Source organism: Notamacropus eugenii, chromosome 5 (assembly GCF_028372415.1).
Source record: "Notamacropus eugenii isolate mMacEug1 chromosome 5, mMacEug1.pri_v2, whole genome shotgun sequence".
NCBI lineage: Eukaryota > Metazoa > Chordata > Mammalia > Diprotodontia > Macropodidae > Notamacropus > Notamacropus eugenii.
This window is the reverse complement of record NC_092876.1, coordinates 126,767,951-126,782,523: the sequence shown is the minus strand read 5'-3', so window position 1 is coordinate 126,782,523 and position 14,573 is coordinate 126,767,951. Positions and strand designations below refer to the sequence as shown.

General features: G+C 38.5%; 1 protein-coding gene across 5 annotated transcripts in view; it reads left to right on the top strand.

Annotated features, from left to right (window-relative positions):
* ACER3 (alkaline ceramidase 3) overlaps window positions 1-14,573 on the top strand; it is a 184,555-nt gene that overhangs the window by 146,376 nt on the left and 23,606 nt on the right. For all 5 annotated transcript variants that reach the window (XM_072610777.1, XM_072610781.1, XM_072610778.1 and 2 more), the window contains 2 exons: window positions 4,120-4,201; window positions 9,101-9,136. In XM_072610777.1, the coding sequence (XP_072466878.1) occupies window positions 4,120-4,201; window positions 9,101-9,136 (118 nt within the window). The remainder of the gene's footprint in view (window positions 1-4,119; window positions 4,202-9,100; window positions 9,137-14,573) is intronic.

Sequence of the window (14,573 nt, the reverse complement as noted above, 5' to 3'; positions counted from 1 at the left end):
ATTATTCCTGCTTTGGGATGTATGGGTGTTCAGGAAAGACTAGTACCTCTGGTGTAAGGGCTACTCTCTTTAGGACTTCTTTGTACCTTGGGTATCCACCTGCCCCCTAACTCTCACTTATGGCTCCAAGAAGCATGAGCGGTGACCACTCCCTGGGGAACTGTTTCAGCAGATGGGCTAAACCAAGTCAAGGATAACCTAGGTGTCAGTAGTTGGAAGGGGATGTCTCCCCCAAACATGTGAAGACTTCCCCTAGCAGAATGGTAAGAACAGTTTGTTCCCAATAGACATGAAGATGACAGAAGAAGGTACTATGGAGCATTTAGAACTTGGGTAGACATCAAAAAGGCCAACATCATGTACTGTGTCCTGTCCCATCACCAGTTGTCTTGACTTCTGTCTCACTACTGGACTTCGATGACTGTGGAAGAGAGAGTGAGACTAACAACTTCAAGCAACTTTGCCTCACTTAAACCCAATTTTTATGCAAGTCAAAAGACTTTACCCATACTATTTTACCATTTTCACCTACCTCAAAGCCCTCTGGCGACAAGCACGTGACAAAGAAGCAGGCACATATACTCTGGGAGCTGTAGTCACAACCCTGTACATGGGCAACCCAGACCATAGGGTCATTTTCTCACTGGACAGAAGCAGCAGTGGGATTTTGCAGATCCCTGGGTGTCTGAGCAGTCTTTTTGAGAATGGCACTACTTACCTCCTGGCATGAGTCAGGGACTAGAAAAGGTGCCCTACCCATAGAGATCATAAAAAGTGGGAAAGGACCCACATGTACAAAAACATTTATAGCAGCTCTTTTTGTGGTGACAAAGAATTGGGAATTGAGGGGATGCCCATCAGTTGAGGAATGACTCAGCAATTTGTGGTGTATAAATATAATAGAATACTATTGTGCTATAAGACAAATACAATAAGATGTCGTGGATATACCCTTGCAGCAAAAATTGGCATTTAATAGACTGTTATTGTAAGAAGAGACAAGATGTGTAAGTGATGAAGGCGATGTGTGATGCAGTGCTGGACCAATCTTAAACTTATCTTCTCCATATTAAACATTCACATTTCAATAGGAGTGTGGGCGGCAAGGCAAGATGACTACCAGAAGACAACGTGAGCAGAATAGATCACTTCTAACATGGAGGGAAAGCTGAACCAACACATGATTAGCAATAGTGGAGCAGAAAAGGAGTGGGCAGCTTTCAGAGATTTGGTGTACAGTACTACATTTGCTCATCTGGGTCAGAACATTCACAAATATCAATAAGTTCACTTACCTGGTAGTATATTTTCCAGGGATATACACATAGATAATGAATCTACCAGAGCTAGCTCACTGTTTGGGAAGTTCCAAAGGAAAATGTGGGAGAGAAGAGTTATTAGACTGACTACCAAACTAAAAATCTACAGAGCTGTTATGCTGACTTCATTGTTGCATGCCTGTGAAACCTGGAAACTGTTTTAGGATGGATATTGATCAGCTAGAACATGAGAGGAGGGAGAGGAGTGACCAAAATACTGCCTGACAGGTTGGTGTTTGACACCATGCCCATACAAAGATTTGTTTAGGGGAAGCTTCTAAATTTTACAGTCACTTTTGGGGGAAAGTAGTACTTTGGGCACAACAACCCTTGGAAGTATGTCGTATAGGCATTATTATCCCCGTTTTTACTGATAAGGAAATTGAAACTCAGAGAAATTAAGTGACTTGCCCATTCTCATACAATCAATAAGTGCTGGAGCTAGAATTTGAGTTAAGATCTCCTGACTTCCATTCCCCAATTGATAAATGATCAAAGAATGTGAATAGGAATTTTTCAGAGGAAGAAATTAAAGCTTTCTATAGCAATATGAAAAAAATGCTCTAAATCACTATTGATTAGAGAGATGCAAATCAAAACAACTGTAGAGCACCATATCACACTTATCAGATTGGCTAACATAAGAAAACAGGAAAATGAAAAATGTTAGAGAAGATATGGGAAAATTGGAACATTGTTGATGGAGTTGTAAACTGTTGCAAACATTCTGGAGAGCAATTTGGAACTATGCCCAAAGGACTATAAAACTATACATACCTATTGACCCCGCAGTATCACTTCTAGATCTGTATTCCAAAGAGGTAATAAAATGGAAAAAGGTTTCATGTCTACAAAAATATTTATAGCAGCTCTTTTTATGGTGGCCAAGAATTGGAAATTGAGGGGATGCACATCAACTGGGGAATGGCTGAACAACTTGTGGTATATGAATGTAATGGAATCCTATTGTTCCATAAGAAATGATGAGAAGGAGGGCTTCAGAAAACCTGGAAAGACTTATATGAACTGATGCTGAACGAAGTGAGAACAAGAGAATATCGTACAAAGGAGCAGCAACCTTGTGTGATGACTAACTTTGAAAGACTTGGCTCTTCTCAGCAATATGAGAATCTAAGACAATTCCAAAAGATTCAGAATGGAAAATGCCATCCACATCCAGAGAAAGAACTCTGGAGTCTGAATGCAGATCAAAGCATTCTATTTTTTGTTTGTTTTGTTTCTGTCTTATGTTTTTTTTCCTGTTGGTCATACTTCTTTACATCATGACTAATGTGAAAATATATTTAAAATGATTGAACATGTATAGCCTGTATCAGATTGCATGCCATCTTGGGGAGGGGGTGGGGGAGAGAGTGAGGGAAAACTTAGAACTCAAAATCATGCAGAAGTGAATGTTGAAAACTAAAAACAAATAAATAAATTTTTTTAAAAAGAAAAAAAGATCTCCTAACTTCAAGTCCAGTACTGCCATCTTTTGAGGTTTTGTTACCACTCCTCAAGGTGGGAATAATGGAGAAGGAGATTCATGCTCCAGACTACAACTAAATCTTGAATTCCCACTAGTTCATCTATCAGTAATGGCAGCAGTGACAATATGCTTTTCCCACTACTCCTCCTTTCCCTTTTACCATGATATACCAAACATTTATCATTTTGTTGGTATGGAAACACTGTCTACCATCCTTCTTTTTTAATTAATTTATTTTTAGTTTTCAGTATTCATTTCCATAAGACTTGGAGTTGCAGATTTTCTCCCCATCTCTCCCCTCCTCCCACCCCAAGACACCATGCATTCTGATTACTTGGCTTTTGAGTCCTTTGTCAAGTGGTGGGTATACTCTAGGGGACTTGTGAGTTCTCAGTTCTGCCAAGTTGGAACTCAAAAGTTTTAGGAACGAATGTTGAGAATTGTTTTTGCATGCAACTTCTTTCCTCCCCACCCATCCCCACTGAGAAGGCAAGCAATTCAATATAGTCTATACATGTGTAATTATGCAAAAGACTTCCATAATAGTCATGTTGTGAAAGGCCAACTATATTTCCCTCCATCCTGTCCTGCCCCCCCATTCTATTCTCTTTTGACCTTGTCCCTCCCCAAAAGTGTTTACTTCTAATTACTCCCTCCTCCCATTTGCCCTCCCTTCTATCATCCCCTTCATACCCCACTTTTCCCCTTCTCCCCTACTTTGCTGTAGTGTAAGATAGATTTTCATATCAAATTGAGTGTGCATGTTATTTCCTTTGATGTTCTCTGTCCCCAAGAGGTCTTTCAGCTTTATGGAACAGCTCCAGGGACATGTATAACACAGGACAAAACACATGGAGACAATCCAGTAATTAGACCCTTTAGAGCTACACAAAGGGGTCTCCCTGGCTCTCCTGCACATCCTCTTACTAACACATTTAATTCTGTGGTCATACACATTGTCAGGGCTCATTGATGACACATCCTCCCAGAGTTCTGGGCTTCCTTTCTTCTTTTCTATTTCCAGAGCTTACAGAAAATGAGAGAGGGCAGTACCCTTATAGAGCCAACAGATGCTGCCTTTCTGTCCCCAGACCTCAGTTCTCTGCCTAGCAGGTTGTCTGCTAACCCAGCATGTGCAGTGTGTCTTCTTATCAGTGTTTATCAAGCCCAATCCATTTAAAAGCTGTAAAGTAATTTTCCAAAGAAATATTCTTTAATTGCCACAAACCATTAATATGTAATATGAGAATAAACAATATTCTTTTTATTATGATGATTCTGGTTTTGAGATATGTCTCTTTTCTCTTTTAGGTTTGAAAGTTTCAAGGCCAAGAACACAGTCAATTACCATCTGATTTTCATATTAATGCTATTCAGCTTAATAGTAACCACAGTAAGTCCTGTTTTGTGTCCTACAGAGCTATGAATGTGGCCAAGTAATTTTCTTGCCATTTAGAGTTGGCACATTGTCATCTCCTAAGTTTCTACTCATACTGGGCCAGCAGAATACATCTCTCTTGATCAAAGATAGAGACCTAACTTAGAGAGATTACAGCTAGAAAAGTTATTTTATGTGCAGATTTCAGTTCTTGCTTTAGATGAAATATGTTACAAAAGTACTTCATTTTGTTTTTTTTATTAAAGGAGGGAGGGTGAAAATCATTCTTTGGTAGCAAGAAAATGAATCATTTTAAATATTGTTCAGTAGGGGATAGCATGTTGAATTTGGAGTCAAAGAACTTGGATTCAAATACTAAGTGGAAACAGCATTGGCATAATAGCATTTAAAGCTGAAAGGCATCTTAGAACTCAAGTTCAGCCCCTTCATTTAACAGAAGGGAAAACCAAGGCTCAGAAAGGCAAAGTTACCAAAGTTGCCAAAAATCATACAGCTACTAACAACTGGAGAGGAGATCATAAAAGATAAAAAAAGAATATTTTGATTTCATACAAGTAAAAAGCTTTTGCATAAATGAGTTAGAATGAGAAATGGTAGAGCAGGAAAAATATTTGCATTAAGTATCTCTGATGAAAGTCTGATATACAAAGTATGTAAGGACTTGAAACAAATACATCTAATAGATAAGTAATCATATGATATGAACAGTTTTCAAAATAATTAAACTAATAATAAATAAATAATCAAAACTATTAATGAAAACATGAAGATGTGCTCCAAAATGTTATTAGCAAGAGCAATGAAAATTAAGGCAAGTCTGGATTTTACCTCACATTACACAGATTAGCAAAATTAACCAAAAGTAGGACCATGGAATGTTTGAGAAGTTATAAGACAACAGGTGTCTGCTATACTTGGTAGAGTGGTGAACTTTTTGGGCCCTTCTGGATTTCAGCTTAGAATCATTCAAGAAAATTGACTAAATTGCGTCTATGCTCTGACCCTGGAATCTTCTTTTGGGCATCTGCCTCTACAAAGTCAAAGGTAGAAATGATGATGGTGGTATGATATAAATAACCTTTGTCATAGCACCTTAAAGTTGGCAAAGTACTGTACAAATATTATTTCATTTGATCCTCATAACAACCACGTTATAACATATAACATACAAGGAGGTGCTCTTACTTTCTCACTTAACAGTTGAGGACACTGAGTCAGACAGAGGTCAGATGACCTGCCCACATCTCATAGCTAGTGAGTGTCTGAGGTTACATTTGAACTCAGATCTTGACTCCAGGCCCTGTGTTCTACCCCGCTGTGCCAGGTCAGTCACTGTATCAAGATTTTCCTGAAATTTTTTTCCTTTATCACCCTAAAAGAAAGGATTGAGATAAAGATGATAAAAAGTTAGAAGACATCAATAAAATAGGGTGGTTTTGTTTGGTTTTTTTAATGACAGATCTGTCATTTAAACCCAGAATTCAGACTCCCAGTCTAGGCCATTGCCTACCACCACATGTTACTCTGTTGTGTTCTTTCTCTGGGATCCTAAGGAAATCATTTCCCTTCTCTGAACCTTAGTCTGTAAAAATGAGGATAATAATACTTGGGGGCTGACTCAAATGAGATCATTTATAAAATATAAGAATCATAAGGTTTGTATAAATATTTAGTGACATATTTAAATATATCATAGTGATGTATTTCTTTTCAGAAAACCTACTGACCCTGCTATTTTGTGAGCTTAGTTTGACCACTTTAGCAGTCAACAATATGAAGCTTTGGCAATTATTTTCTAAGACTTGGGTCTTTGTCTTCTAGTTACAGACATTTTGCATTGAGAAAATGTTCTCTACTTCCTTCATAAAGCCCTCCAATGCCTTGGTACAAAGTAGGTGCTGGAACATAAACTATAGGATATTATTAATTTTTCCTCCTCCAATATTCTTAGTTCACTTTGTTTGGGCCTCTCCTTTGTCCCTTTCATTCCCTACCTTGCCCATCCTTGTCCCTATATATGCTATAACCCCTCTAGAGTGATGAAGTCTCTTTGAGAGCAAGAACTTTTCCTTTTTTTTTCTTTTTGTACCTAGTTCCTAGTACAGTACATTGTACAGAGCAGACACTTAGTAAATGTTTGTTGAACAGAGATCTTTATTTAACCCTGTCCTGCTTCACATTTATGTCAGTTACTTGGGTAAAAGCATAGATAGTACATTCATCAAAATTGCAAATGACACAAAGCTAGAGGGGTAGTTAATACGTTACATAATTCATTGTAGGGTCAGCATCCACTGGCTAGAATATTGGACTGAATCATTTAAAGTGAACTTTAAATAGGGGTACGCAAAAAGTCTTATACTTATAGTCATCAGAATCATTTTCACAAGTACAAGATGGGAGAAGAGTAACTCGAAATCTGTTTGTCTGAAAAAGGTCAACATGAATTTTTAAAAATAGATTTTTGTTCATTTTAATTTAAAAAATTTTTATAACATCTAGATGTCCCCCTACATTGCATTCTTTTCCTCCTCCTAGAAAACCAGTCTTTATAACAAAGAATTAAAATTCTAAAGGAAGAAAAAGAAAAAATATAGAAAAACCAATCAACATTGAGAAAAGTCTTAATGACACAACAGCTCATATCCATGGATTTCCCGTTATCCCCTCCCCAGCTCCACTCCACAGAGAAGCTGGGGGAGGTGTCATATCTCTTTTGTACTGGCAAGCTTGTTCTTTTACATTTTGCCTAATTGGTTTCAGTTATTTGTGATTGTTGTTCTTCCATTTACGTTGTTGTAATCGTTGTGTACATTGTCTTTCTGGCTCTTCTTCACTTTGCTGCACTTCATATAAGTCTTTCCATATTTTTCCATATTCATCATGCTTTTACAGCATTGTAATATTTCATTACGTTTGGGTGCCACAATTCCTTTAGTCATTTCCCAGTTCAATGGGCATCTGATTTTAGGGGTTTCAATAGACTACAAACTCTATTTGAGTTGAAAGTATGTTGTGAAAACCAAAAAATAATAATAATAATAATGCCATCTTAGGCCATGTAGACAGATAGCACACAGTTTGGTGGCACAGTGGACAGAATACAACCTCAAGTCAGAAAAGGCTGAATTCAGATCATGCTAGATACATGCTAGACATGTGACCTTGTACAAGTCACTTAACCTGTTTGCCTCAGTTTTCTCAACTGTAAAAGTGGGAAAATAATAGTACCTGGTTCCCAGTTTTGCTGTGAGGATAAAATGAGATATGTGTAAAGAAAGAAAAAACATCCTAACCACTTGAGCCGTCTAGAAGTGACTTAGAAGATAGGCAATTTCCTATTGCTAGAGATCTTTGAGCGAAGATTGGCTGACTGACTACTTGTTGAGTAAGCTGTAGAGAGGATTCTCTTTCAGGTATGAATTGGATAGATAGTTTGCATAAAGAAAACATGTGCTTCCCCCACTTCAGGGAAGCAGGCAAAAAAAAGACAACCATCAAAACAAGAAGCTATGGGAAGAAAGGAAGGATGATTCTCAATCCTATCACCCTTTGTTCTTTAAGTGATAATTTTCATCCAGGCTTAAGAGGAAAAATAGTCATTCCAAAAGATTAAAAAGCATTGCATGAGTGCCATTTACATTGTCTAATTTCCTTCAGGAACAGAGAATTCATATCAACCATAGGTTACCATCCTGCAAAAAAGATAAAATTCTTCTCAGAGATGCCATTGCTTTTTCTAGGATGCATTTGGTGAAGATCTGTGTTGTACTGGGTACCAGAAAGCACTTGAATTAGACAGTTTTAGCACATTCTAAGGTCTTTATGAGCCAACTGTGTGCTATGGCAGCCAAAAAAAGGCTGACAGAATCTTAGACTACACGGATAGGATCCTAGTGGCCAAAATGAGGTAAACCGTCGTCCGATTCCATTCAGTGCTGGTCACATGCCATCTAAAATAAGACTTTATTAACCTTAGTTTAGGGTATCACATTTTAAGAGAGACATTAACAAGCTAGAGCTTGTCTAAGCATCTAAGATTATGTATGTCATGAAGGGATTTTAGTTGTTATTTAATTGTTTCCGTTGGGTCAAACTCTTTGTGGATACATTCGGGGTTTTCCTGGCAAAGGTACTAGAGTGGTTTGCCATTTCCTTCTCCTGCTTGCTTTTCTTTACAGATGAGGAAACCAAGGCAAAGAGAGTGGAGTGACTTACCCAGGGTCACACAGCTACTAAGTGTCTGAGGCCAAATTTGAACTCAGGAAGATGAGTCTTTCTCACTCCAAGCCCATTACTCAATCCTCTGTGTCACTTAGCTGCCCCATGAATGGATTTAGCTTTTTTTCAGAAGCATCAGGGAGCCTATACTTGATACAAAAACTGTGTTGAACCGAATTTCTCAAAATCATCAATTCAGGGCTGAAAGGTCATCTAATCCAACCCCCATATTCTACAAAGAAGAAAATAGATCCAGAAAGGTAGTTATTTGCTCAAGATCACACAGCAAGTTAAGGACAGAGGTAATCCTAGGTTGCCAGATTCCCATCCTTTCTTTGATTCAAAAGAAAACAAACAGCCTTTCTCCTTTATTGTAGAGCTGATAAAACTGGGGCCCAAAGAAGGGAAATGCCTTCTTTATCAAGGTCATACATTAAATCATGGAGCCAAAACTCAAACTCAGATCTTCTGACCCAGAGATCAACACTCCTCCTTCTTGTGTGTATTTTTCATTTGATCTGGATTGCCCCCAGAGGGTCGGGTCTAAAGTCAGGATTGAGAAATAAATAGCATTTGTAAGATAGAGCATGCAGTAACTTGTGAATGAAGATTAGATTGTTGGACCTTTTATGATGAGCTTTATTAATGCATGTTTCTTTTAACTCTTTGCAGGTTTACCTAAAAGTTAAGGAGCCTATATTCCACCAGGTAAGTCTTTTCTTCCCTCTCAGTTCTTGATTATTTAATGTAGGAGCCTAAATTTTCTTTTCTTGGCCATTTATGTTTTTATTTATACATTTATACATATGTATACCTTTCTATACATATATGTATACATATGTATAAATCCACTGAGGTTCATGTTGGCATCATCAGTGACTTCTCTTTTTATTCATTCTACGTACCTAATCTGTTACTAAGTCTTGTCACTTGTACCTTCACAACATCTCTTCCTACTACTAATACCTCTCCAGAGATTATCCCTAATTTACCATAGACATATCTTGTTAGTACATAACTATTTACATGTTGTCTCCCCCATTAGAATGTGGGCTCCTTGAGGGCAGGGATTGAGTTTGCTGCTCTTTGTGCTTACCACAGTGTTGTTTCAGAATTGTCCTTTCCTTCTCTTAGCTTCTGGTTTTGATGGTTGCCTTTTTTTTCCTGCTTCCCTGAAGTGGGGGAAGCACATGGTTACTCTTATGCAAACCATCTATCCAATTCATACCTGAAACAGAAACACTGTGCTTAGCACAGGGCCTGGCCACAGTAAGGGCTTCAATATGTATTGCTTATGTTCTTCATCATAATCGTGATTATGATGATGAAAATACAGTTATAAAAATGAAATTTTATTACGAAGACATAGCTTGCTGGGTAAAGGAGTGTTATAGTGAATCCTTTTAAAGTACAATCTTTTTTCCTTTCCTCTCCTTTTTGTTCTGCAAGTTTGAATTTTTGTGTATTGCATTTTCTTAAAATGAAATATAGTTCTGTTACCTTATCCTTTTACTCCTTCAGATTCTACCAGCATTGTACTTTTTAGTCACTAAGGAGTATAAACTTTACTGTTAATATGATTTCCATATTTTCATGCATTAGTGATCTGCTTCTACCAGTGCCAATGGCAAACCATCTAAGCCTTCTCAGCCTTGATAATTCTTTTTCATGTCTTTCCCTTGATTCTCCATGAAGAATGCCCTGAAGGACATCTGATTGTATTATTGTCTTATGAATACTAGGATAGGATTTGGAGGGTCCATTTGTTTTTCCATATGCTTGCTCTTTGACTGGTCCACTTCCCTTTATTTTATTTACACTTACTTATGTTAGTCAAGAATGATAGCTCATATTTATAGAACTTTATAGTTTCCAGTGTTCTTTCCTGTGAAACAGCCCAGAATAGGAGATAGTACAAGAATTCATATTCCTTCTTAACAGATGAGGCGGAATGATTTGTTAAAGGTATCAAGCCAAGAAGCAGAAGTTTGAAGAAAGAGTGTCTTAGCACTCTGGAAATGAGGACTGAAAAGGATATACAATCTCTTTACATACTTCTCTAGAATGTTATAGAAGAGTCTTTAGAGGTGGTGGGTTCTTCCTCATTGGAGATCTTCATACAGAAGCTAGATGACTACTATGTGTTATGTTATGTTAGGTATGTTATGGTTTGGGTAGGGGTTGGACTAGATGTTCAATAAGGTCCCTTCCAAATCTTAAATTTAGTGATTCTGTGACCTACAACCCTTCTATAAGTATAAGCACTTAGTTCTCTACAGTTTACCCCAGTAACTATGTCTCAGCCCAAATTCCTGTGTTTCCTCTTAGTCAGAAATTATTGGTTAAAAATGTATATTTCTAGCAAAACCCCCTGGTCTTATTTTTATACAGTAAGAGAAGCCAGGGTCCAGTGTTTCTTGTACTGTACCCTAGGTACTGGATGGAGGGGGAGAAGGGAAGGTAAGATGAGAAATGGAAGCAATGGTGTATTCCTTAGACCATGTGGAGAAGGCCCAAGTTACATGCAGAAAGATATAGAAACAAAGTGAGAACTGAGTCTGTTTGTGGATTTACAAAAAGGTAAACTTCCAGTACAGGACAAGAAAGACATAGCTAGGCATGACTAGTTCATGTGAAAAGAACTTGAGAGGCTTAGGGATTACAAGTTTCTTATGGGTCTACAGTTTGATATTAGAGCCAAAAATGTTTAAGGCTACATTATAGAAGTAGACTCCAGAGTCAAGGAAATGACCCATCTGTAGTACTATGTTCACTTCTGCGTACCACATTTTAGGAGGAACATGGTGAGGTTGGAAAGCAGACTGAGATAATGCCATGTGAGGAAAAAGTTGAAGGACTGTTTAGCCTGGAGAATAAAAAACTTTTAAGGGGAACTTAATATTAATAGCTTTCTTCAAGTATTTGCAGCTCTGCAGTGGAAGAGAGATTAGACTTGTTCTGCTTGGCCTCAATGGGCATTCCTAGAAAAGTCAATTTCAGTGATGTGAAGAAAAAAAAATTTTTTTAATGTGAAGAAAATCTTAACAGTTCTGCCTAGAAGTGAACTGTACTGCCTGAGGAGGTGGTGAATTTCTTGTCAAAGGAAATTTTTTTATTATTATTAATTAATTTTATTTATTTTCAGTGTTCTACAATAACTACCATATAACTTAGATTACTATTTTCCCCTCTCTCCCCCCTCCCTCCCTGAGATGACATACAATTTTGTATAGGTTCTACACATATATTCCTATTAAATACATTTTCACTATAGTCATGCTGTGTTGAAGAATTAAAATGAGTGGGAGAAATCATCTAACAAACCAAAACACAACACACACACACACACACACACACACACACACACACACACACACACACATCTGCTACATTCTGCGATTGAATTCCATAGTTCTTTGCAATGAAGTTCCGAAGTCTGCCAGAAAAAAACTCTTGCAGACTGTGGTCGTTGCTGTGCACAAAGTTCTCCTCCTTTCACTCAGCATCAGATCATATAAGTCTTTCCAAGCCTCTCTGAAGTCTTCCTGTTCATCATTTCTTATAGCACAATAGTATTCCATTACATTTATATGCCATAATTTATTCAGCCATTCCCCAATTGATGGGCATCCTCTTGATTTCCGATTTTTGGCAACTACAAAGATTGCTGCTATAAATATTTTTGTACATGTGGGACCCTTTCCCATTTTTTTGATCTCTTGGGGATACAGTCCTAGAAGCAATATTGCTGGATGAAAGGGTATGCACATTTTTGTAGCTCTTTGGGCATAGTTCCAAATCACTCTCCAGAATGGTTGGATGAGCTCACAGCTCCACTAACAATGAATTAGTGTTCCAACTCTCCAACATTTATCATTTTCCTGTTCTGTCATGTTTGCCAATCTAATAAGTGTGATGTGGTACCTCGGAGTTGTTTTGATTTGCATCTCTCTAATCAAAAGTGATTTAGAGCATTTTTTCATATGATTATAGATATCTTTAATTTCTTCTTCTGAAAATTGCCTGTTCATATCCTTTGACCATTTATCATTTGGGGAATATAAACTCAATTCTTACTATCCTGAGAAAATATATAAGCTTTCCTGTATTAGTGTTCCAACTCTCCCACATCCTCTCCAACATTTATCATCTTCCTGTTCTGTCATGTTTGCCAGTCTGATAGGTGTGATGTGTTAAGTCAAAGAAAATCTTCAAGAAGAAACTATTTCACCACTTGTCAGGATTATAGCTCTGAGAGGCATCGGACTAGATGTCCTTTGAGGTGCCTTCCAAGCTCTGAAATTCCCAGATTCTCTTATCTACATTATACAGATGAAGAATCTGAGTTTTAGAGAAGGAAAAGTGAATTGCCCAAGAGCACCCAGCTAAGTGGTAGAACCAAGACTCCATTCCTAATCTTGGATCCAAGCCCACTCCTCCATCTGCTGCAGTGTGTAGAGTAGACAGACATTTGGATATAGATGCAGGAAGGTCTAGGATCGTAGAATCACAGATCTCGGTGTGGAAGGGACCTCTGCAGCCATCTGTCCCAGGCCCCTCATTTTGCAGATGAGGGAACTAATGATGAGGGCAGTTAAGTTACTTAGCCATAGTCACACAGGTAGTAAGTGCCAAGAGGTTAGATTTGAATCCAGGTTCTTTGACCCCAACTCTGTGTTCTTTCTACTGTTCCATGGTGTCTCCTCAGACACTGACCAACTGTGTGACCCTTAGCAAGTCTGTTGAGTCCAAATTTTGCATTACATATACAGCACCATGCTATACCTGCATTTTCTATAGCAAAATTTCAGGCAGGGGCTGACTTCTCCAGTCACAAATACTCAGCAGATATTTATAGGTTGCTGGTAATTCTAGTATCAACACTTGAGCAAAACAAACACCTCTGGAACATTGTATGTAGCTTTCAGTATTGAAATTTATAAGGGATTTCAGCAGCTTTGTCATTTCTAGAGGAAGAATGAGCATGTTAGAGAACAGACATAGATGAACTCTGCTTGAAAGAACCAGAAATGTTTACCTTGAACTGGGGAAGGGAGAACATTGTAGCATCAAGTGTTTTAGGGGCTCACTTTGATAATTGGGAGCCAGTTTATGCCAGTTTTTTTTTTTATAGTGGACATTTGTGTTGTGCTTTTTTTATTACATGACAGTTGATTCTTTTAACAATCCTGTAAGATTAGCATCATAATCCATTTTTGTTGTTGTTCAGTTGTTTCAGTTGTGTCCAATTCTTTATGATTTCATTTAGGGTTTTCTTGGCAAAGAAGCTGGAGTGGTTTTCCAGCTCATTTTATAGATGAGGAAACTGAGACAGACAGGCTTTAATTGACTTGCCCAGGGTCACACAGCTAGTAAGTTTCTAAAGTCAGAAGTAGAATTGGGGGGGTGGAGCCAAGATGGCAGAGTAAAAAGACAGACATATGTTAGCTCTTCCCCTCCCCCCAGCCCAAAAAATACCTGTGAAAAATGACTCTTGGCAAATTCTAGAGCAGTAGAAGCCACAGAGCAACAGAATGAAAGAGATTTCCAGCCCAGGGTGGCCTGGAGGGCTGATGGAAAAGGCCAATTGCACTGGACACAAGGTGGAGCGCAACCCGGCCTTGGCTGCATGGCACCTGGGGAAGCGGAACTGGAGCAGACCTCAGGGTCTGGGTCCCCAGCAGCAGCAGTGGAGGTTCCTGGATCCCTCAACCCACAGGTGCCAAATAGAGCTTTGGAGGTCAGTAAGAGGGCTTTTTTTAAGGATGGGAGGACAGCAGGGTCCCCCTCTGGCCCCAGTTCCAGGTGGCAATGGCAGCAGCAGTGGCAGCATCCCTTTGTGGAGCTCTCAGCCTAAAGACCCTGGAGGAATTGAGCAACTGATCTGATCTCCCACCTAACACCCCTGGGGGAATCAAGTAGCTAATCTGAACTGGCCAGGGAGTAAACTACTCTCCCTTGATTGTGCCACCTTGGAAGAACTGAGAACTTAGAGGTCCCCAAAGTATACCCTCCTCTTGAAAGAGGACTCAAAAGTCAAGTAACTGACTGGGAAAATGCCCAAAAAAGGGAAAAAAATAAGACTATGGACGGTTACTTTCTTGGTGAACAGGTACTTCCTTCCATTCTTTCAGATGAGGAAGAA